Here is a 15,659-nt window from a genome sequence, read left to right as displayed (position 1 = left end):
GAAAAAGCCAGCGGTTTCAACAGAGAATCCAAACCCACAAAGTATGGCTGATGAATATAATTAGTCCTTTGTCCTTCTCTCTGCTTCAGGAAATTTTAATGGGTAAAAGTAATTTAGAGAGTTTTAGTTATATGCATCAGTTGAATGATTTTCAAGTAATAATAACGAGATGTCCGTGACCATTCTCTTTAAAATTTTTCATTTTTAAAAGTCATTGAAAAGAGAGTTCAGATGTACAAGATGTATAGTTCTCTCTGGATTTTTCATGTTACTTTATTCAGGATTAAAGTCAGGGCCAAAGGCTCTTTGATGATGTCTCTGTAGTCTGGATTAGTTTCTTTTTTTAATTTATTTTTATTTTTTTAAAGATTTTATTTATTTATTTGACAGAGAGACACAGCGAGAGAGGCAACACAAGCAGGGGGAGTGGGAGAGGGAGAAGCAGGCTTCCCGCAGAGCAGGGAGCCCGATGCAGGGCTCCCTGAGGTGAAGGCAGATGCTTAACGACTGAGCCACCCAGGCGCCCCTAGTTTCCTTTTTTTAAATTGGTCCTTGGAAAGTATGACCTGAGAAGCACTAATTGATATACAAAACTTTTCCCTTAACCATGGCTTTTTAATGATTATTGGCACAATCACTAATTAGGGCCCTCCCATGAGCATCTCACAATCTTCAGTGAAAGGGTAACTAAGAGATGATCTAATTTAAGCTGCTGTGAATGAGTCCCTTCAGTGGCATCCCGGTAAGTCGCTCGGCATCCACCCCAATGAGTATCTCCACTCTAAGGTGGATACTTCTAGTTTTTAAAAACTTTTTTCCAGTTTATTGTGATATAATTGACACATACACATTGTATAAGTTTAAGGTGCACAGCATAACGATATGAAAGATGTATAAATTGTGAAATGATCACTACAAGTACGTTTAGTTAAAATCCATCACATTATTTACAATTTTTTCCCTTGAGACATTCCTGTTTTTTTTTTTAAGGCAGCTTTAGTTACTTACAAAGTTCTTCATTAGTAAACAAGCATGTTCCTTTCCATATTTTCTATCACTGATCTTTATTCACTTTCTAGAGTTAACAGAGTAAGTCTATTCCTTTTTTTTCTTAAATGGGAGTCCGTGAAATACATAAAGACAGATAATTAATCACAACTTGAGAATCTAAGGATGAGGAATTGTACTGGGAACTTTATATACATTACATCTTTAATCCTCATGACAACCTTTGTCAGGTAGGTATCTTGTGTCCATTTTATAAGTGAGGAAGCTGTGACGGTGAGAAATGTGATTTAAGGTCACACAGCTAGTTAAGTGGCAGGTTTTGAATGGCATCTACTTTAACTCCAAAGGCTGAGAGAAAGGGAAAAAAAGGCTCTTTCATATGCCTATTGAGTAAACCAAACAAGGTTCATTCACCAGGCAAGATATAATTCTAAAGAATTCCTGATTTCTGTTATTTATCACTGCTTCCTTAAGGAAACATATACTGTTTAAAAATAATTTAATCTAGAATACAGGCTAACAACAACCCTGTGCTAAACGGGCTTGATTTGAAGAATCAGCTTTCCTTTTTTAACATTAAGAACGATTTTTGCTTGCTTCTCACTAAGTTTTCTTTTGTTCTTCACAATACCTTAAGCAATGTTTCCCAAATTTCCCTGATGGTATCACCTGGGGAACTGTTAAAAAACACAAATTCACAGGTTCTACCTCAGACCCACTGAATCAGAATCTCCAGGGAGGAGATCCTGGAAACCATTTTTTTTTCATTCCTTTTCTTAACCTTTTACCTGGAAATAATTTCTAACTTATAAAATGTTGCAAAAACAAAACAACAAACAAAAAACAACTCCACAAAGATCATCCATATATCCTTTACCAAAGGTTTATCTACTGTTAGCATTTTATCCTGTTTCTGTAGTACACACACCCATGTACATTTTTTTGTGAACCATTTGAGGATATATTACATACGTCATCGTCCTTTACCCCCTAAATACTCCAGTGTATATTTCCTAAGACTAGGAATATTCTCTTCCATACTCAAAGTGTAGTAATCAACTTCATAAATTTACTTTGATATAACATTTCATCTAATCTGATCTACCATCCACATTTTGTCAGATGATTTAATAACATTCTTTGTAGCATTTCCCCCCATCCAGTACAAGTTATGGTCTAGGATATGATGTTGTATTGAGCTATTCTGTCTCTTTAGCCTCCTTTAATCTGGAATATTCTCCACAGCCATTCTTCGTCTTTCACAAGATTTACATTTTTTTTTTTTTTTAAAGATTTTATTTATTTGACAGAGAGAGACAGTGAGAGAGGGAACACAGCAGGGGGAGTGGGAGAGGGAGAAGCAGGCTTCCCGCTGAGCAAGGAGCCCGATGTGGGGCTCGATCCCAGGACCCTGGGATCATGACCTGAGCCGAAGGCAGACGCTTAACGACTGAGCCACCCAGGCGCCCCAAGATTTACATTTTAAAAGAACACAGTCCCAGTCTCACTTTATTGGAACATCCTCATTCTAGGTTTGCTTGATGTTTCCTAATGACTGGAGTACTGCATAAACGATGCTGTGTCCTCTGACTGTCCCTCATAACACCCAGTAAAGGTGTTGCCTAATTTCTCCACTCTATACCTGTTCCTTTTTTTAACTAATAAGCAGTGAGGATATACTTTTAAGACTATGCAAATATCTTGTTCCTCATCAAAATAATGCCCTCAATTAAGCATCCATTGACTAATCTTGCCCAAGCCTCTTTTACCTGATCCTACCACGACAGCGGCAAAATGAGTATTTTCCTCCAGCATTCCCTCCACATTTTTCAGAAAGCCCTTTGCATTTACTGTGGGCAAAGAAGCTTTCTCCCCCATTTGTTTATCTATTTGTAATCAACACGGATCATGAATTTTTTAGTGGTTTTATAACTCCTTATTATATTATCCTTATTATAATTCTATATTAAAATTACTATTACCAATTCCTTATAATAAGTAATAATAATTACTTGATTATTTTGGTGCTCAAATTGTTCCATATTTGGCCAGTGGGATCTGCCCCATCATTCTTTCAAGGATTTTCCTACTTTCTGTCATGACAAGTTGTTCCTACCCTACTCCAGGCCTGGAATCAGCCATTTTCCTAAGGAACCTCAGTTCTTCTTAGAAGGTAATAATAGTACTGGAGGCAAAGATCTGGGTGCTAGGTGTGCTCATTAGATTGGGGTATCCTCGCTTCTTGGACCTTTCAATGCACACAGGTGGGAAATACATGCAAGTATATATATATACATACACACTTGAATATATAGATATCTATACACATCCACGTATTTTAAAAATCATGAATTCACATTTATACCTTTAATTCCAATAACCCCCACGAGACTGGTTTTTTTTTTCCCTGTATTTTTATGGAGTACCCCAAGTAATTGTTCTAGTTAAGGATGTCTGGGAAACTGGGAAACAGTGCTCAAAACTGATGATGAATCTCAACCACAAGTTCTCTGGTGCTTTTCCACAAAATTCAACTGGATTAAAAGACAAACTAATTTAAAATGCTGGGTGTTCTTGGGGCACCTGGGTGGTTCAGTTGGTTAAGCGTCTGACTTCGGTCCAGGTTATGATCTCAGGGTCCTGGGATGGCTGCATTGGGCTCCCTGCTCAGTGGGGACCTGGGGAGCCTGCTTTTCCCTCTCCCTCTGCATCCCAGCCCCTGCAGGAGCACGCGTTCTCTCTTTCAAATAAATGAATAAAATCTTTAAAAAAAAAAAACCACTCTGGGTGTTCTCTATTTCATTTATCTTAGCTATCAGTTCCCTCTTTCTACTGGGTATCTGTTTTATTCAATTCCATTCGGAAGATAACTATTTTTGGAGATATAAGAGAGTAAAATAGAAAGTGACCACTTTCTCAGTCATCACTAACCAATGGTCAGAGCTTTGAATCTGACACTTTTTCTAGTTTTTCCTGTTATTAATGTCAACTTAAAACTTTTTTTTAAACAGCTCTTAATATTAGTTTTGGGGGACATGTCTCAGTACATTTTACCCTTAAACATTCAGGATACCGGGCGCCTGGGTGGCTCAGTTGGTTAAGCGACTGCCTTTGGCTCAGGTCATGATCCTGGCTGGAGTCCCGGGATCAAGTTCCGCATCGGGCTCCCTGCTTGGCAGGGAGTCTGCTTCTCCCTCTGACCCTCCTCCCTCTCATGCTCTCTGTCTCTCATTCTCTCTCTCTCAAATAAATAAATAAAATCTTTAAAAAAAAAAGAAAAGAAAAAAAAACCATTCAGGATACCTTCTTAGGAAACCTACCAACCATATACCTGTTGTGTGTGTATAAGGTATACTTATGGTTTATGAGTGTGTGTGTGTGTGTGTGTATGTTATATGCTCTCAGCCATTCTCTCCTTTTTTTCCCCCCTTACTGGTTTCACTTGCAATACTATAGTTCACAATTTCCTAACCTTTAGGGCATATCCAACAATGGATATGAACATGTAAATTATTAGTATTCTACTTCATGAACCAGGCCTTCCTTTTTGGGTTAGAATGAAGTCCACTATAGTTTCTTTTTACTGTTTTTACTGTTTATTGTACTTTCTTTTACTGTTATCAAGCAGATCAAGGCAGACTTTATCCCATACTGGGATACAACAATGAGGGGATATAGAAAGAGGAATGGTGAAAAATCCTGAGGGGATCGCAGTCCAAAGAGAAGGAAGTTCTGTGGCAATTAACCTAACATACTTCTGTAGATATGCAAGGGATATCCTGAGTGAAATCAGGGATGACTTTGAATGAACAGAATCAAGAAATGAACTGGCTTGGAGCCCCACAGAGCAGCTCTACTGGTAGGTAACTACTCCTTGTACCAGTTTCTTCATCTTTCGAATGAGGATACTAATTATATCTACCTCACTGGGTTTTTATGAGAGGATTAGATAAGCTAACATATGCTAGGTAATTAACAAGGTTATTCCTATGAAACAGAATTTTTTCTCTTACCAATAAAGTGACAAAATGCATTCAGTGGAGAGTCTCTCATCCCTCTGAATAAACTTTTACCCTTACCCACTCCCCCCAGGGTTATTTTTGTGATGCATCAGCAACATTACAATTTAAGAACCATACGAATTCACTACAGAAATGACACAATAAATGCAAGTCTATTACAATCAAAAAACTTGAAGGAAATTTCTTAAGTGTCTAAAACTTTTTTGTGAGGACAATAATTGTAGATAAAATTAATCACATTTACAAAAACTGGTTGTTTTCTAACCAATCTCTGACTTCCAAGGTTATCCATTTTATTAAGGGTTTTCCAAGTATAGTTTGAAGATAACCAAATTTACCATTAAACACAGGCTATTTATAGGTTAACGGATTCCTGCAAATTCTCATTTGCTTATTAAAAAAAAGTGCATAAAAATTTAAAATTCAGGACACATATGCTATCACTCTAAAAAATACCCAACAGCAACAAGATAATCATGATACTTACTTCATCTCTATAAAGTGGGCTAGTATAATACATTATGTCCATTGCACTGCTGTTCAGCATATCCCTTAAACCTCGTACTTTGTCAGGAGTAATGGAATCGACAGTGTCTACAAATTTAAAAAAAAATTAAACTTACAGAAGATCTTTGTTTTAGGGAAAAAATAAATTGCAAAAAAAATTACATTCTTTGAAACAACAGGTCTTCAAGTCCATGTTTGAAAGTTCAAGAGTGGCTTTGGATCTAATGAACTTTCCCTTCTTGCAAAATGTTGAAAAAAACCCAAAACAGTAAAAGACTAAAAGGGGACACGGGAAGAAAAGGAACATTAAGGATGAAAGCCATTATCAAAGCTATAAAGATTTACCATTTTTTTCTTATGTACTGGCTTTTGCATGACATTCAGGGGTACCCAGAGCAAAACCAGGACATCTTGGTTCTTGGAACAAGTGTTAAGGGACACGACCTCACTCTTCCTGTACTTTTTCTGTTTCCTTTCTCTTCTTCTTTGGTCTCTGTACCTTGGGCCTGGCAATATCCATGTGGAATGCCCACCACCACTGGTGACAAACCGGCAACAAATTAAAGTTTCCCTATGCTTTACATACATCTCTCTAGTGAACCCAAGATCCTATGGGCAAAAGCTGCCAAATTACAAATATGCACAAAGGCAAATCAGCAAAGGTCCTCTTCAGTAAACAAGATAAATTGATATAATTTGCTTTTGAAAAAAGAAAGTCACTTACACTGCACTGCAAACAATTTAGCATTCCTGAGTTACAGCTAACCCATGGAAAATCTATCTTGGGAAGCTTGTTCTCTGAAATGCCTAATGATCAGAGATACAGGAAACTTTGCATTTCTCACAGAAATATAAAGAAGCCCTATACCTGGATTAATATCATAATATGGAAGAACAAGTTAGGCAGGAGAAGGCTTATATTTTTAGTCTAGTGCAGTTCTTGAGTTTTTCACTGAATTGGTTTGGTTTTATTTATTCCCTACTTTAATTTATTATTTAATTTATTTATTCCTTACTTTAATACAATCTAATAATGACTGGACCACAATGATTCAAGCAAAGCTAGAAGTCTTTTCAAAGATGTAAAGGATATGGGTAGCACAACCCATTTTTAAATTGTAAAAGTGAAAGATGTGACTACTATGCTGATACAAAGAGTTTCAATGCCATTTTAATGCATTTCCAAAAAAAAGTTTTTACTGGAAAACACACATACATACAAAGAAGATATTTGATATGTATGTGCATTTGAAAGAATAATTTATATACGGGAAAACATGTTTCTGCCACCTAGCTTAAGAATATTGCCAGTATCGGGGCGCCTGGGTGGCTCAGTCATTAAGCATCTGCCTTTGGCTCAGGTCATGATCCCAGGGTCCTGGGATCGAGCCCCGCATCGGGCTCCCTGCTCGGTGGGAGGCCTGCTTCTCCCTCTTCCACCCCCTCTGCTTGTGTTCCCTCTCTCGCTGTGTCTCTGTCAAATAAATAAATAAATAAATAAATCTTAAAAAAAAAAAAAAGATATTGCCAGTATCTCTGAAACCACAGTATATCCCTAAATGATCACATGGCTCTCCCTAAGTAACCACCCGTAAGAAGCTGGTATTACACTCTTGCTTTATAGATTTATAGATTTGTTACATGTTCATTAATATTAATAACTTTAGCCAATACTATAACATTTACTATGTGCCAGAGCCTATTTTATTTCATTTTGTCTGTTTCTCAACACTATGTAAATCGAATTATTTCACCCCCAATAGCGTGCTTCTGAGATTCATATAGCTGTAATCCACTCATTTTCACTGCTGTATAGGATTTCACACATATCTAACAATGCACCCATTTTCCTTTGAAAGACATTTGGGTTGTTTTTAGTTTTTTGCTAATATAAACTATGCTCCTAATAACACTGTTGTACATGTCTCCTGGTGCATATGTATAGGAGTTTCTTTAGGGTATATACATCTAGGAGTGAAACTGCTGTGTCATAGGGCACATGCATACTCAACTTTATATGAATATGTCAAACCATCTTCCAAATAGATTGTACCAATTCACATTCCTACCAATAGTCAATGAGAATTGTCAATGCTGTACATCCTCACCAACATTTGGTATTGTCACTTTCTTAAATTTTTGCCTGAAGGCTAGAAGATATTTCATTGTGGTTTTAACCTGCATCTCTTTGATTACTAGAGAGATGTACATTTTATATATGAAAATATATAATTAAAAAATATAACACACACACCCCTATATATATATATACATATGTGTATGTATGTGCTGCCTAGCTAGCTCCATTTAAGTTTCCTGTTCTTTATTCTGGATATTAAAGCTTTGGTGGTTATATCTGTTGTTCTGTTGCAACATCTTTTCCGTTTGTAGCTTGTCTTTCATTTTTTATGTTGTCTATTAAGAAAAAGAAGTTCTTAATTTCAATCTAATCAGACTTACCAATGTTACTTTATAGTTGTGTTTTTGTGCCATATTTTTTTTCTAATATGTTTTAAAGTCCTGGCTTATGTGTTTGATCTTCTGGAATGTAAGGTAGGAATCATTCTCACCACCTCCGCCCCGTTCCCCCCCCCCCCCCAGCACAAGGCCCATTTATGGAACAGGCCATCCTTTCACCCGCGATCTGTAATGCCGGCTCTGTCATACACCAGGTTTCCAAATTAAGCATAAATCTGTTTGAGGGGTCTCTAGTCTGGTGTACTGATCTGTTTGACTATCCTCGTGCCAATCTAAATTGTCTTAAATACAAAAATTAAAAAACGGTCCAGTTATCTACCAGGACATGACACCCTCTTCACCCTCTTGTTCTGATTCTTGGCCATTTTTGGGCCTCTGATCTTTCTACAATAATTTTGGGATCAGTTTGGTAAGTTTTATGAAACTCTATTGGGATTTTGATTGGAATTGTGTGGAATCTATAGATCAGTTTGGGAGAATTAATACTTCTAGGATATTGAACCATCCAATCTACAAAAATGATCTTTGTATATATTTAAAAGTTATATTTAATATTTTGTTTTTTCATTTTAATATAAATATACGTATTTTATTAGATTTCTAGGAACCTTGTATTTTTATGCTATTTTGAACAGTTTGTGCTGGCATATAGAAATGCAGTTATTTTTGCATACAGATCTTTTATTTCACAACACTGTAAACTATCTTATTAATTCTAATAATTTTTCCTTAGATTCTTTTGTATATTCTGTGTAGACAACCATCAGACCTGCAAATGAAAACATATCTTTTCCATCCCTTAAAGCTATTATTTCTTTTCCTTATCTCATTATACTGGTTAAGCTTTCAAATTGAGTATCTGTTATAGGAGTAGACATCCTTAGCTTCTTCCTAATTTGAAGGAAATGATTTTAGTCCTTCAATACCAATGAGGACAGTAACGGTAAATGAGGGTAAATACTCTTAATCAATGTTTTTGAATTTACAAACAGTAAAATTGACATTTGAGTTTTAATGCATATATGCTTTTGCTAACTACCATGATAATCAGGATACAGAACTGTTCCATCACCCTAAAAAATTCCCTTTTAAATTTAAACCCTCCCTTAAACCCTGTAACCACTAATCAGTTCTCTGTCCCTATAGTTTTGCCTCTTCCAGTATGTCATATAAATGGAAGCACATGTTATGCAGCCTTTGAGACTGGCTTCTGTAATACTGTGATATACAGCTGACCTCTGTACAACAAGGGTTTGAACAGTGAGGGTCCACTCATACATGGATTTTTTTTTGGTAAATACAGTACAGTACTGTAAATGCATTTTCTCTTCCTTATAATTTCCTAAATAACACTTTCTCTAGCTTACTTTATTATAAGAATACAGTATATAAACACATAACATAAAACATGTGTTAACTGACTATGTTATCAGTAAGACTCTGGTCAACAGTAGGCTACCAGTAATTAAGATTTTGAAAAGTTAGAAGTTATACACAAATTTTGACTGCGTGGGAGGTTGGTCAGTGCCCCTAACCCCGCCCCCCCCAATTATTCAAGGGCCAACTGTAATAAGAAACACATGTTTGGTCTTTGTCCCTGGTTCTTGGCACAGGGTTCCTAAAACCCTTATAATTTCCTGAGTGATAGTGTGAAAGAAATGTCTTTTATTATTCATATAAGCCTCTTTCAACCACACCTGAGTTTACCCTAATAAGGTGACTCTTGAGGATGGGAACTGACTGCCATAGGAACCAACCATGTGATTGGAGGGTTGAACTTTCTGCCCCATCCCTGACATCCGTAAAGGAGAGGGGCTTGAGACTGAGGTCAATTGCCAATGATTTAATTATCCCTACAGAATGGAACCTCCGTAAAAACTCTTAAATAACAACAGGGTCTGGGGAGCCTCCAGACTGGCACACACGTGTGTGTGGTACACTTGGACAGGATATGAAATCACCGCACCCCTTCCCTATACCTTGCCCTACATAGCTCTTTATCTGGCTTTTTACTGTATCCTTTCTAACACCCTTTCAAATCAGTAAATGTGTTTTAAACTAGTGAATGTAAGTAAATGCTTCCCTGAGTTTTGTGAGTCATTTTGTGAATCTGGTCAATTATTGAACCTTAGGATAGGGTCACGGGATCCCCCTTCCCCAATTTATAGCCAGTCAGTCAGATGTATAAGTGACAATCTGGAATGTGTGATGGCATCTGAAGTAGGGGGCAGTCTTGTGGGACTGAGTCCTGAATCTGACTGCACTCTCTCTGGGGAGTTTGTGGCAGAATTGAGTTAAATTCCAGGATCCCAGAATTGGAGAAATAGCTGGTATGGGGAAAAACCTCCATACCTTTGGTATCAGAAGTGTTGAGAATAGAAACAGTGGTGTTTTTCCTTTAGTTTCTCTCACTCAGCATAATGCCTTTGAGAATCTATCACAGTAGTTTAAACCTAATGGAAAATTACAGATTCAGTTTTATTAAATGTTAACTCATCCATACTGTGTACATTCCTGAGCAGCCTCAGAAATTTATCTGGGTAAATGGGAAAAGCCCAAAAGATAGTGTTAATTACACTAGAACCTTATGTATGAGCTCCTGCTGTTGAAGTCTTCTCTGATCACTAGTATTTTTTTTTTTTTTAAATTCGTTACAACTTTGGATACCATTTTGGTTTATAAGCTATAACTGACATTGCTAACTGACTATGAGATAGAACCACAGACTTGTAAGAATCCTTGGAAATCATCCAGGGAGGCAGGTTAGTGATGTGATGAATAAGGGCTCTGGTATCATACAGATCTAGATTCCTGCCATTCTTAGTTAAATTCATTCACCTTTCACTGAGTTTCAGTTTCCTTATCAGTAAAATAGAGAAAACAAAGTAGGTATATTTCATAGCTATATGAGAAAATTAAATGAGAAACTCCATGCAAAATGAACTATGGAGTGCCAGGCACACAGTCAAAGCTCCACAAACAGCAGCTGATATGTCTAAAACTCTTTCACTTTCCAGATTATGCAAATCATCAACTGAAACATGCCATCCTAATGGTTTAAATATTAAAAGGTCACAGCTTTGTGCATATTTTAGCTCATAACTCTTTAAGGAAGCAAACAAAAATGATTTTATTTAAACAAATATATTGTATAATTTCTCTATGCTAGATTATAATTTACCAGCCCAGGGAATGCAGGAACAAAAGAAAACAAAAAACCTGAGATTTTATCTTCCAAATATAGGAAAAGAAAATTATTAGAAAGAAAATGTAAGCTCATATGGAATTGTGGACAACAAATATTTTTAAAGTTGTCAACAAATCACTTTCTGTCAAAAACTTTATTTTGTTCCCTCCACATGCTCCCCATTCCCCCTGCCCCACCCCCTAGTCCACAGAAGGCATGCATAAAAACTGGGCTATCTGTGAAATCTATATGGTGATCCAAATCAACATATGTCAATATAATTATTTTAAGAATCAATCACAGACCTGTACCCCTGAAACAAATAATACATTATATGTTAATAAAAAAAGAGATAAAAAAATAAAAATCAGTGGATTTTCTTAAATTATCTAGAACAAAGAGTGACTATACCTCAAGACAACTAAATGAAAGACACTTTGTTCCCAACGAGCAACACCTTGTTTCCACTGACTAAATCACTTAATTTTTAAACAAACTATACCTCCATCAAGAGTAAGTTTTGACCGCCACTCAACAGGCAGAAATTCAACATGTGTTGCGTGGTTGGAAAAATGCCTTTCTTCTATTTTTCTTGCAGCTTCTCTCATCCTAAAAAAAAAAAACAAAATAAAAACAAAACATTATCAGAGTAATTTCTCATATGTACTTATACGGTATAAAATGTCTTTAATCATACCACTTCCACTTGCTTCTAACTTCATCCTATAATGTTTCAGTCATCGTTACACTATGCAATAGTTCACAATACTAGGAAACCTTAATTTCAAAGCTATTTCCCTAAATTTGTCATCTATGATTTCATATATTACAAACTTTCACATTATATTCTAAATAATTATATGTATATATTTTTAGTAGAGAGAGTAGGACAACGAAATCCCCACCTCTTCTGCCATCACTCTGTTCCAAATATTAGCAAGTCATGGCCTGTCTTATTTCATCTATTCCTCCACTCATTCTCTCCATAATATGAATTTTTAAATTTTATTTTTAAAATTAAGCTTTTTTGACATCTTTTCCCTTTTGGTGTCAGTTGTAGAGATTTGTGGTTAGCACCACCACAATTAAGATACAAACTAGTTCTATCATCCCCCCAAAATTCCCTCATACTAACCCTTTATAGTAACACCCTTCCCCCATAATATTTTAAAGCAAATCCCAGACATCACATCATTTCATCTGTAAATTGTTTAGTAGCTATTTCTAAAATATAAGGAAAACATAACCTATTTAGTACTATTATCATACCAAAACTTTTAACAATTTTTTAATTTCAGCAAAGATGTAGTTCAGTGGTCCCATTTTCCCAGTTAGACTAGAAATGTTATTTTCTAACATAAAATATATATTTACACTTGTCTGAATTGAGCTCCAAATACAATAATCCTCCCCTTTATATGTGGGGACACATTCCAAGACCCCTAGTGGATACTTGAAACTGCAGACAGTACTGAACCCTACATGTACTGTTTTTTCCTATACATACACACCTATGATAAAGTTTAATTTATAAATTAGGCACATTGAGAGCTTAATAACAATAACTAATAATAAAATAGAACAATTATAACAATATAATGTAATGAAAGTTGTATGAATGTGGTCTCTCTCTCTAAATCTTATTGCACTGTACTCCTCCTTCTTCTTGTGATGACATGAGATGATAAAATGTCTGTGCGGTGAGATGAAGTGAGGGGAATGACACAGGCATGGTGATGTAGTGTTAGGCTACTATCACCTGCTTCCAGATGCAGATGACACTAGATAACTGACATCACAGAGAGTGAAACTGCAGATAAGGTGGGGGACTGTATAGTCCGTGCACTGTAGTTGGTAGGTATGTCTCTTATGCGTCTTTTTTTTTTTAAGATTTTATTTATTTGTCAGAGAGACAGAGAGAGAAAGAGAGAACAAGCAGCAGGAGCGGCAGGGGCAGAGGGAGAAGCAGGCTCCAGCCGAGCAGGGAGCCCGATGCAGGGCTTGATCCCAGGACCCTGAGATTATGACCTGAGCCTTAACCAACTGAGCCACCCAGGCATCCCGTGTCTTTTAATCTATCAGTTCCCCTCACCTTTTTTTTTTTTGGTTTTGTTTTATAATTTATTTTTGTCCTGTAGAGTTCCTGAGAGTCTGGTTTTTAATGACTGCAACCCCGTGGTATTGTTTAACATGTTCTTTGTTCTCTATTTCCTGTAATTTGTTAGTGAGATATAGGGGCTTGATCAGATTCAAGTTCTGTTGTTTTGGCAAGACTACTACTCCATGGGTGCATACAAATGTGGTGGTCTCTTTTTGGTCACACTAGGAGTTACGACGATCATTACTTAGATTGATTAATTTAGGGCGCCTGGGTGGCTCAGTTGGTTAAGCGACTGCCTTCGGCTCAGGTCATGATCCTGGAGTCCTGGGATCGAATCCCGCATCGGGCTCCCTGCTCGGCAGGGAGTCTGCTTCTCCCTCTGACCCTCCCCCCTCTCATGCTCGCTCTATCTCATTCTCTCTCTCAAATAAATAAATAAAATCTTAAAAAAAAATAGATTAATTTATTATGGTTCCATTACGCCTTATTTCTTTATAAAGCTTATACTTCTAGAAAGAGAAATTTCCTCACATCAAATATTTGGCTGCTTTGTAGTACAACCAAATAGTTTATGAACTGAGAAAAGGCAAAATGAATGGTTAATTCTTCCCTTTTATTAACAATTTTCAAAATACTGAGTTCTTAGCTTGTATATTTTTTGACATCTTTACTAACTCATACACTTAAAACTTATTTGAAGTGTTTCTTTTTTTTTTTTTTTTAAGATTTTATTTATTTATTTGTCAGAGAGAGAGTGTGTGTGTGCACAAGCAGGGGGAGTGGGAGAGGGAGAAGCAGGCTTCCCGCGGAGCAGGGAGCCCGATGCGTGGCTCGATCCCAGGACCCTGGGATCATGACCTGAGCCGAAGGCAGACGCTTAACGACTGAGCCACCCAGGTGCCCCTAATTTTTTTTTTTTAAGATTTTATTTATTTGACAGAGAGAGACACAGCGAGAGAGGGAACACAAGCAGGGGGAGTGGGAGAGGGAGAAGCAGGCTTCCCGTGGAGCAGGGAGCCCGATGCGGGGCTCGATCCCAGGACCCTGGGACCCTGACCTGAGCCGAAGGCAGACGCTTAAAGACTGAGCCACCCAGGCACCCCGCTATGAATATTCTTTAACAGGTTTTTGTGTAGATAGGTTACCAGTTCTCTTGGATATATACCTAGGAGTGGAATTATGGGCTGGTATGCTAACTCTACGTTTAAATTTTTGAAGAAGTGCTAAACTGTTTTCCAAAGCAGTTGTACTACTGCACAATCCCGTCAGCAACATGAGGATTCTAATTTTTACACATCCTCACTAACACTTGTTATTTTCCATCTTTTTGATGAGAGTCAACTTTGCGGGTGTGGAGTGGCATCTCTTTGTGGTTATGAATTGCATCTCCCTAATGCCTAATGATATTGAACATCTTTTCATGTGCTTAAGGGCCATTTGTATATTTTAACTGGACAAATATTTTTCAAATCCAGTTCTTTTTTTATCTTTATACATGCTAGATACTATAGATCCTTCTCAGATTATGATTTGTAAATCATTCTGTGGGTTGTCTTCACTTTCTTGATGATGTCCTTTGAAGAACAAGTTAGAACTTTTGCTGAAGTCCAATTTATCTCTTTTTCCCTCTGTGGCTTCTACTTTTGATGTTGTATCTCAGAAACCATTGCCTAATCCAAGGTTACAAAGATATACTCCTATGTTTTAAGAGTTTTATAGTTTTGGCTCTTATATTTTGGTCTTTGATTAATTTTGAATTAATTTTTTGTGTGTGAGGTAGGGTTTTAATTTCATTCTTTTGCAGATAGATATCCAGGTGTCCCAGCACCGACTGTTAAAGGGCTATACTTGGGGCACCTGGGTAGCTCAGTCAGTTAAGCATCCAACTCTTGATCTCAGCTCAGGTCTTGATCTCAGGGATATGAGTTCAAGCCCTGCATTGGGCTCCACTCTGGGTATGGAGCCTACTTAAAAATATTCTTTCCTCAATGAATTATTTTGGCACTTTTGCTGAAAATCAACTGAACTCTTAATTCTATTCCATTGGGATCATGCTTTGTAGCAAGTTATGAAATTGGGAAGTGTAAGTCTTCTATCTTTGTTCTTTTTCAAGATTGCTTTGGCTGTTCTGGGTTCCTTGCATTTCCATATGGATTTTAGGATCAACTTGTCAATTTCTGCATAAAAGACATGTAGGACTTTAATACGGATGTGCTGAGTTTGTAGATCAATTTGGGAAGTACTGCCATTTTAATGACATTAAATGTTCTAATCCACAACTGTTGTTTTTATTTGGTCTTCTTTAATTTCTTTCAAAGGTGTATTGTAGTTTTCAGTGTACAAATCTTACATTTCT

At 36.8% G+C, this 15,659-nt stretch overlaps 1 protein-coding gene across 5 annotated transcripts in view; it reads right to left on the bottom strand.

Annotated features, from left to right (window-relative positions):
* Positions 1 to 15,659, bottom strand: part of DDHD1 (DDHD domain containing 1) — a 98,237-nt gene that overhangs the window by 24,803 nt on the left and 57,775 nt on the right. For all 5 annotated transcript variants that reach the window (XM_034992785.1, XM_034992786.1, XM_034992787.1 and 2 more), the window contains 2 exons: positions 11,705 to 11,811; positions 5,518 to 5,624 (listed from right to left, as the gene is read on the bottom strand). In XM_034992785.1, the coding sequence (XP_034848676.1) occupies positions 5,518 to 5,624; positions 11,705 to 11,811 (214 nt within the window). The remainder of the gene's footprint in view (positions 1 to 5,517; positions 5,625 to 11,704; positions 11,812 to 15,659) is intronic.

This window comes from Mirounga leonina, unplaced genomic scaffold (genome assembly GCF_011800145.1).
Source record: "Mirounga leonina isolate KUSES-001 unplaced genomic scaffold, KU_Mleo_1.0 Mir_82, whole genome shotgun sequence".
In the NCBI taxonomy this organism is placed as follows: domain Eukaryota; kingdom Metazoa; phylum Chordata; class Mammalia; order Carnivora; family Phocidae; genus Mirounga; species Mirounga leonina.
The sequence above is the reverse complement of the archived record's forward strand: the minus strand, read 5'-3'. Positions and strand labels throughout refer to the sequence as shown.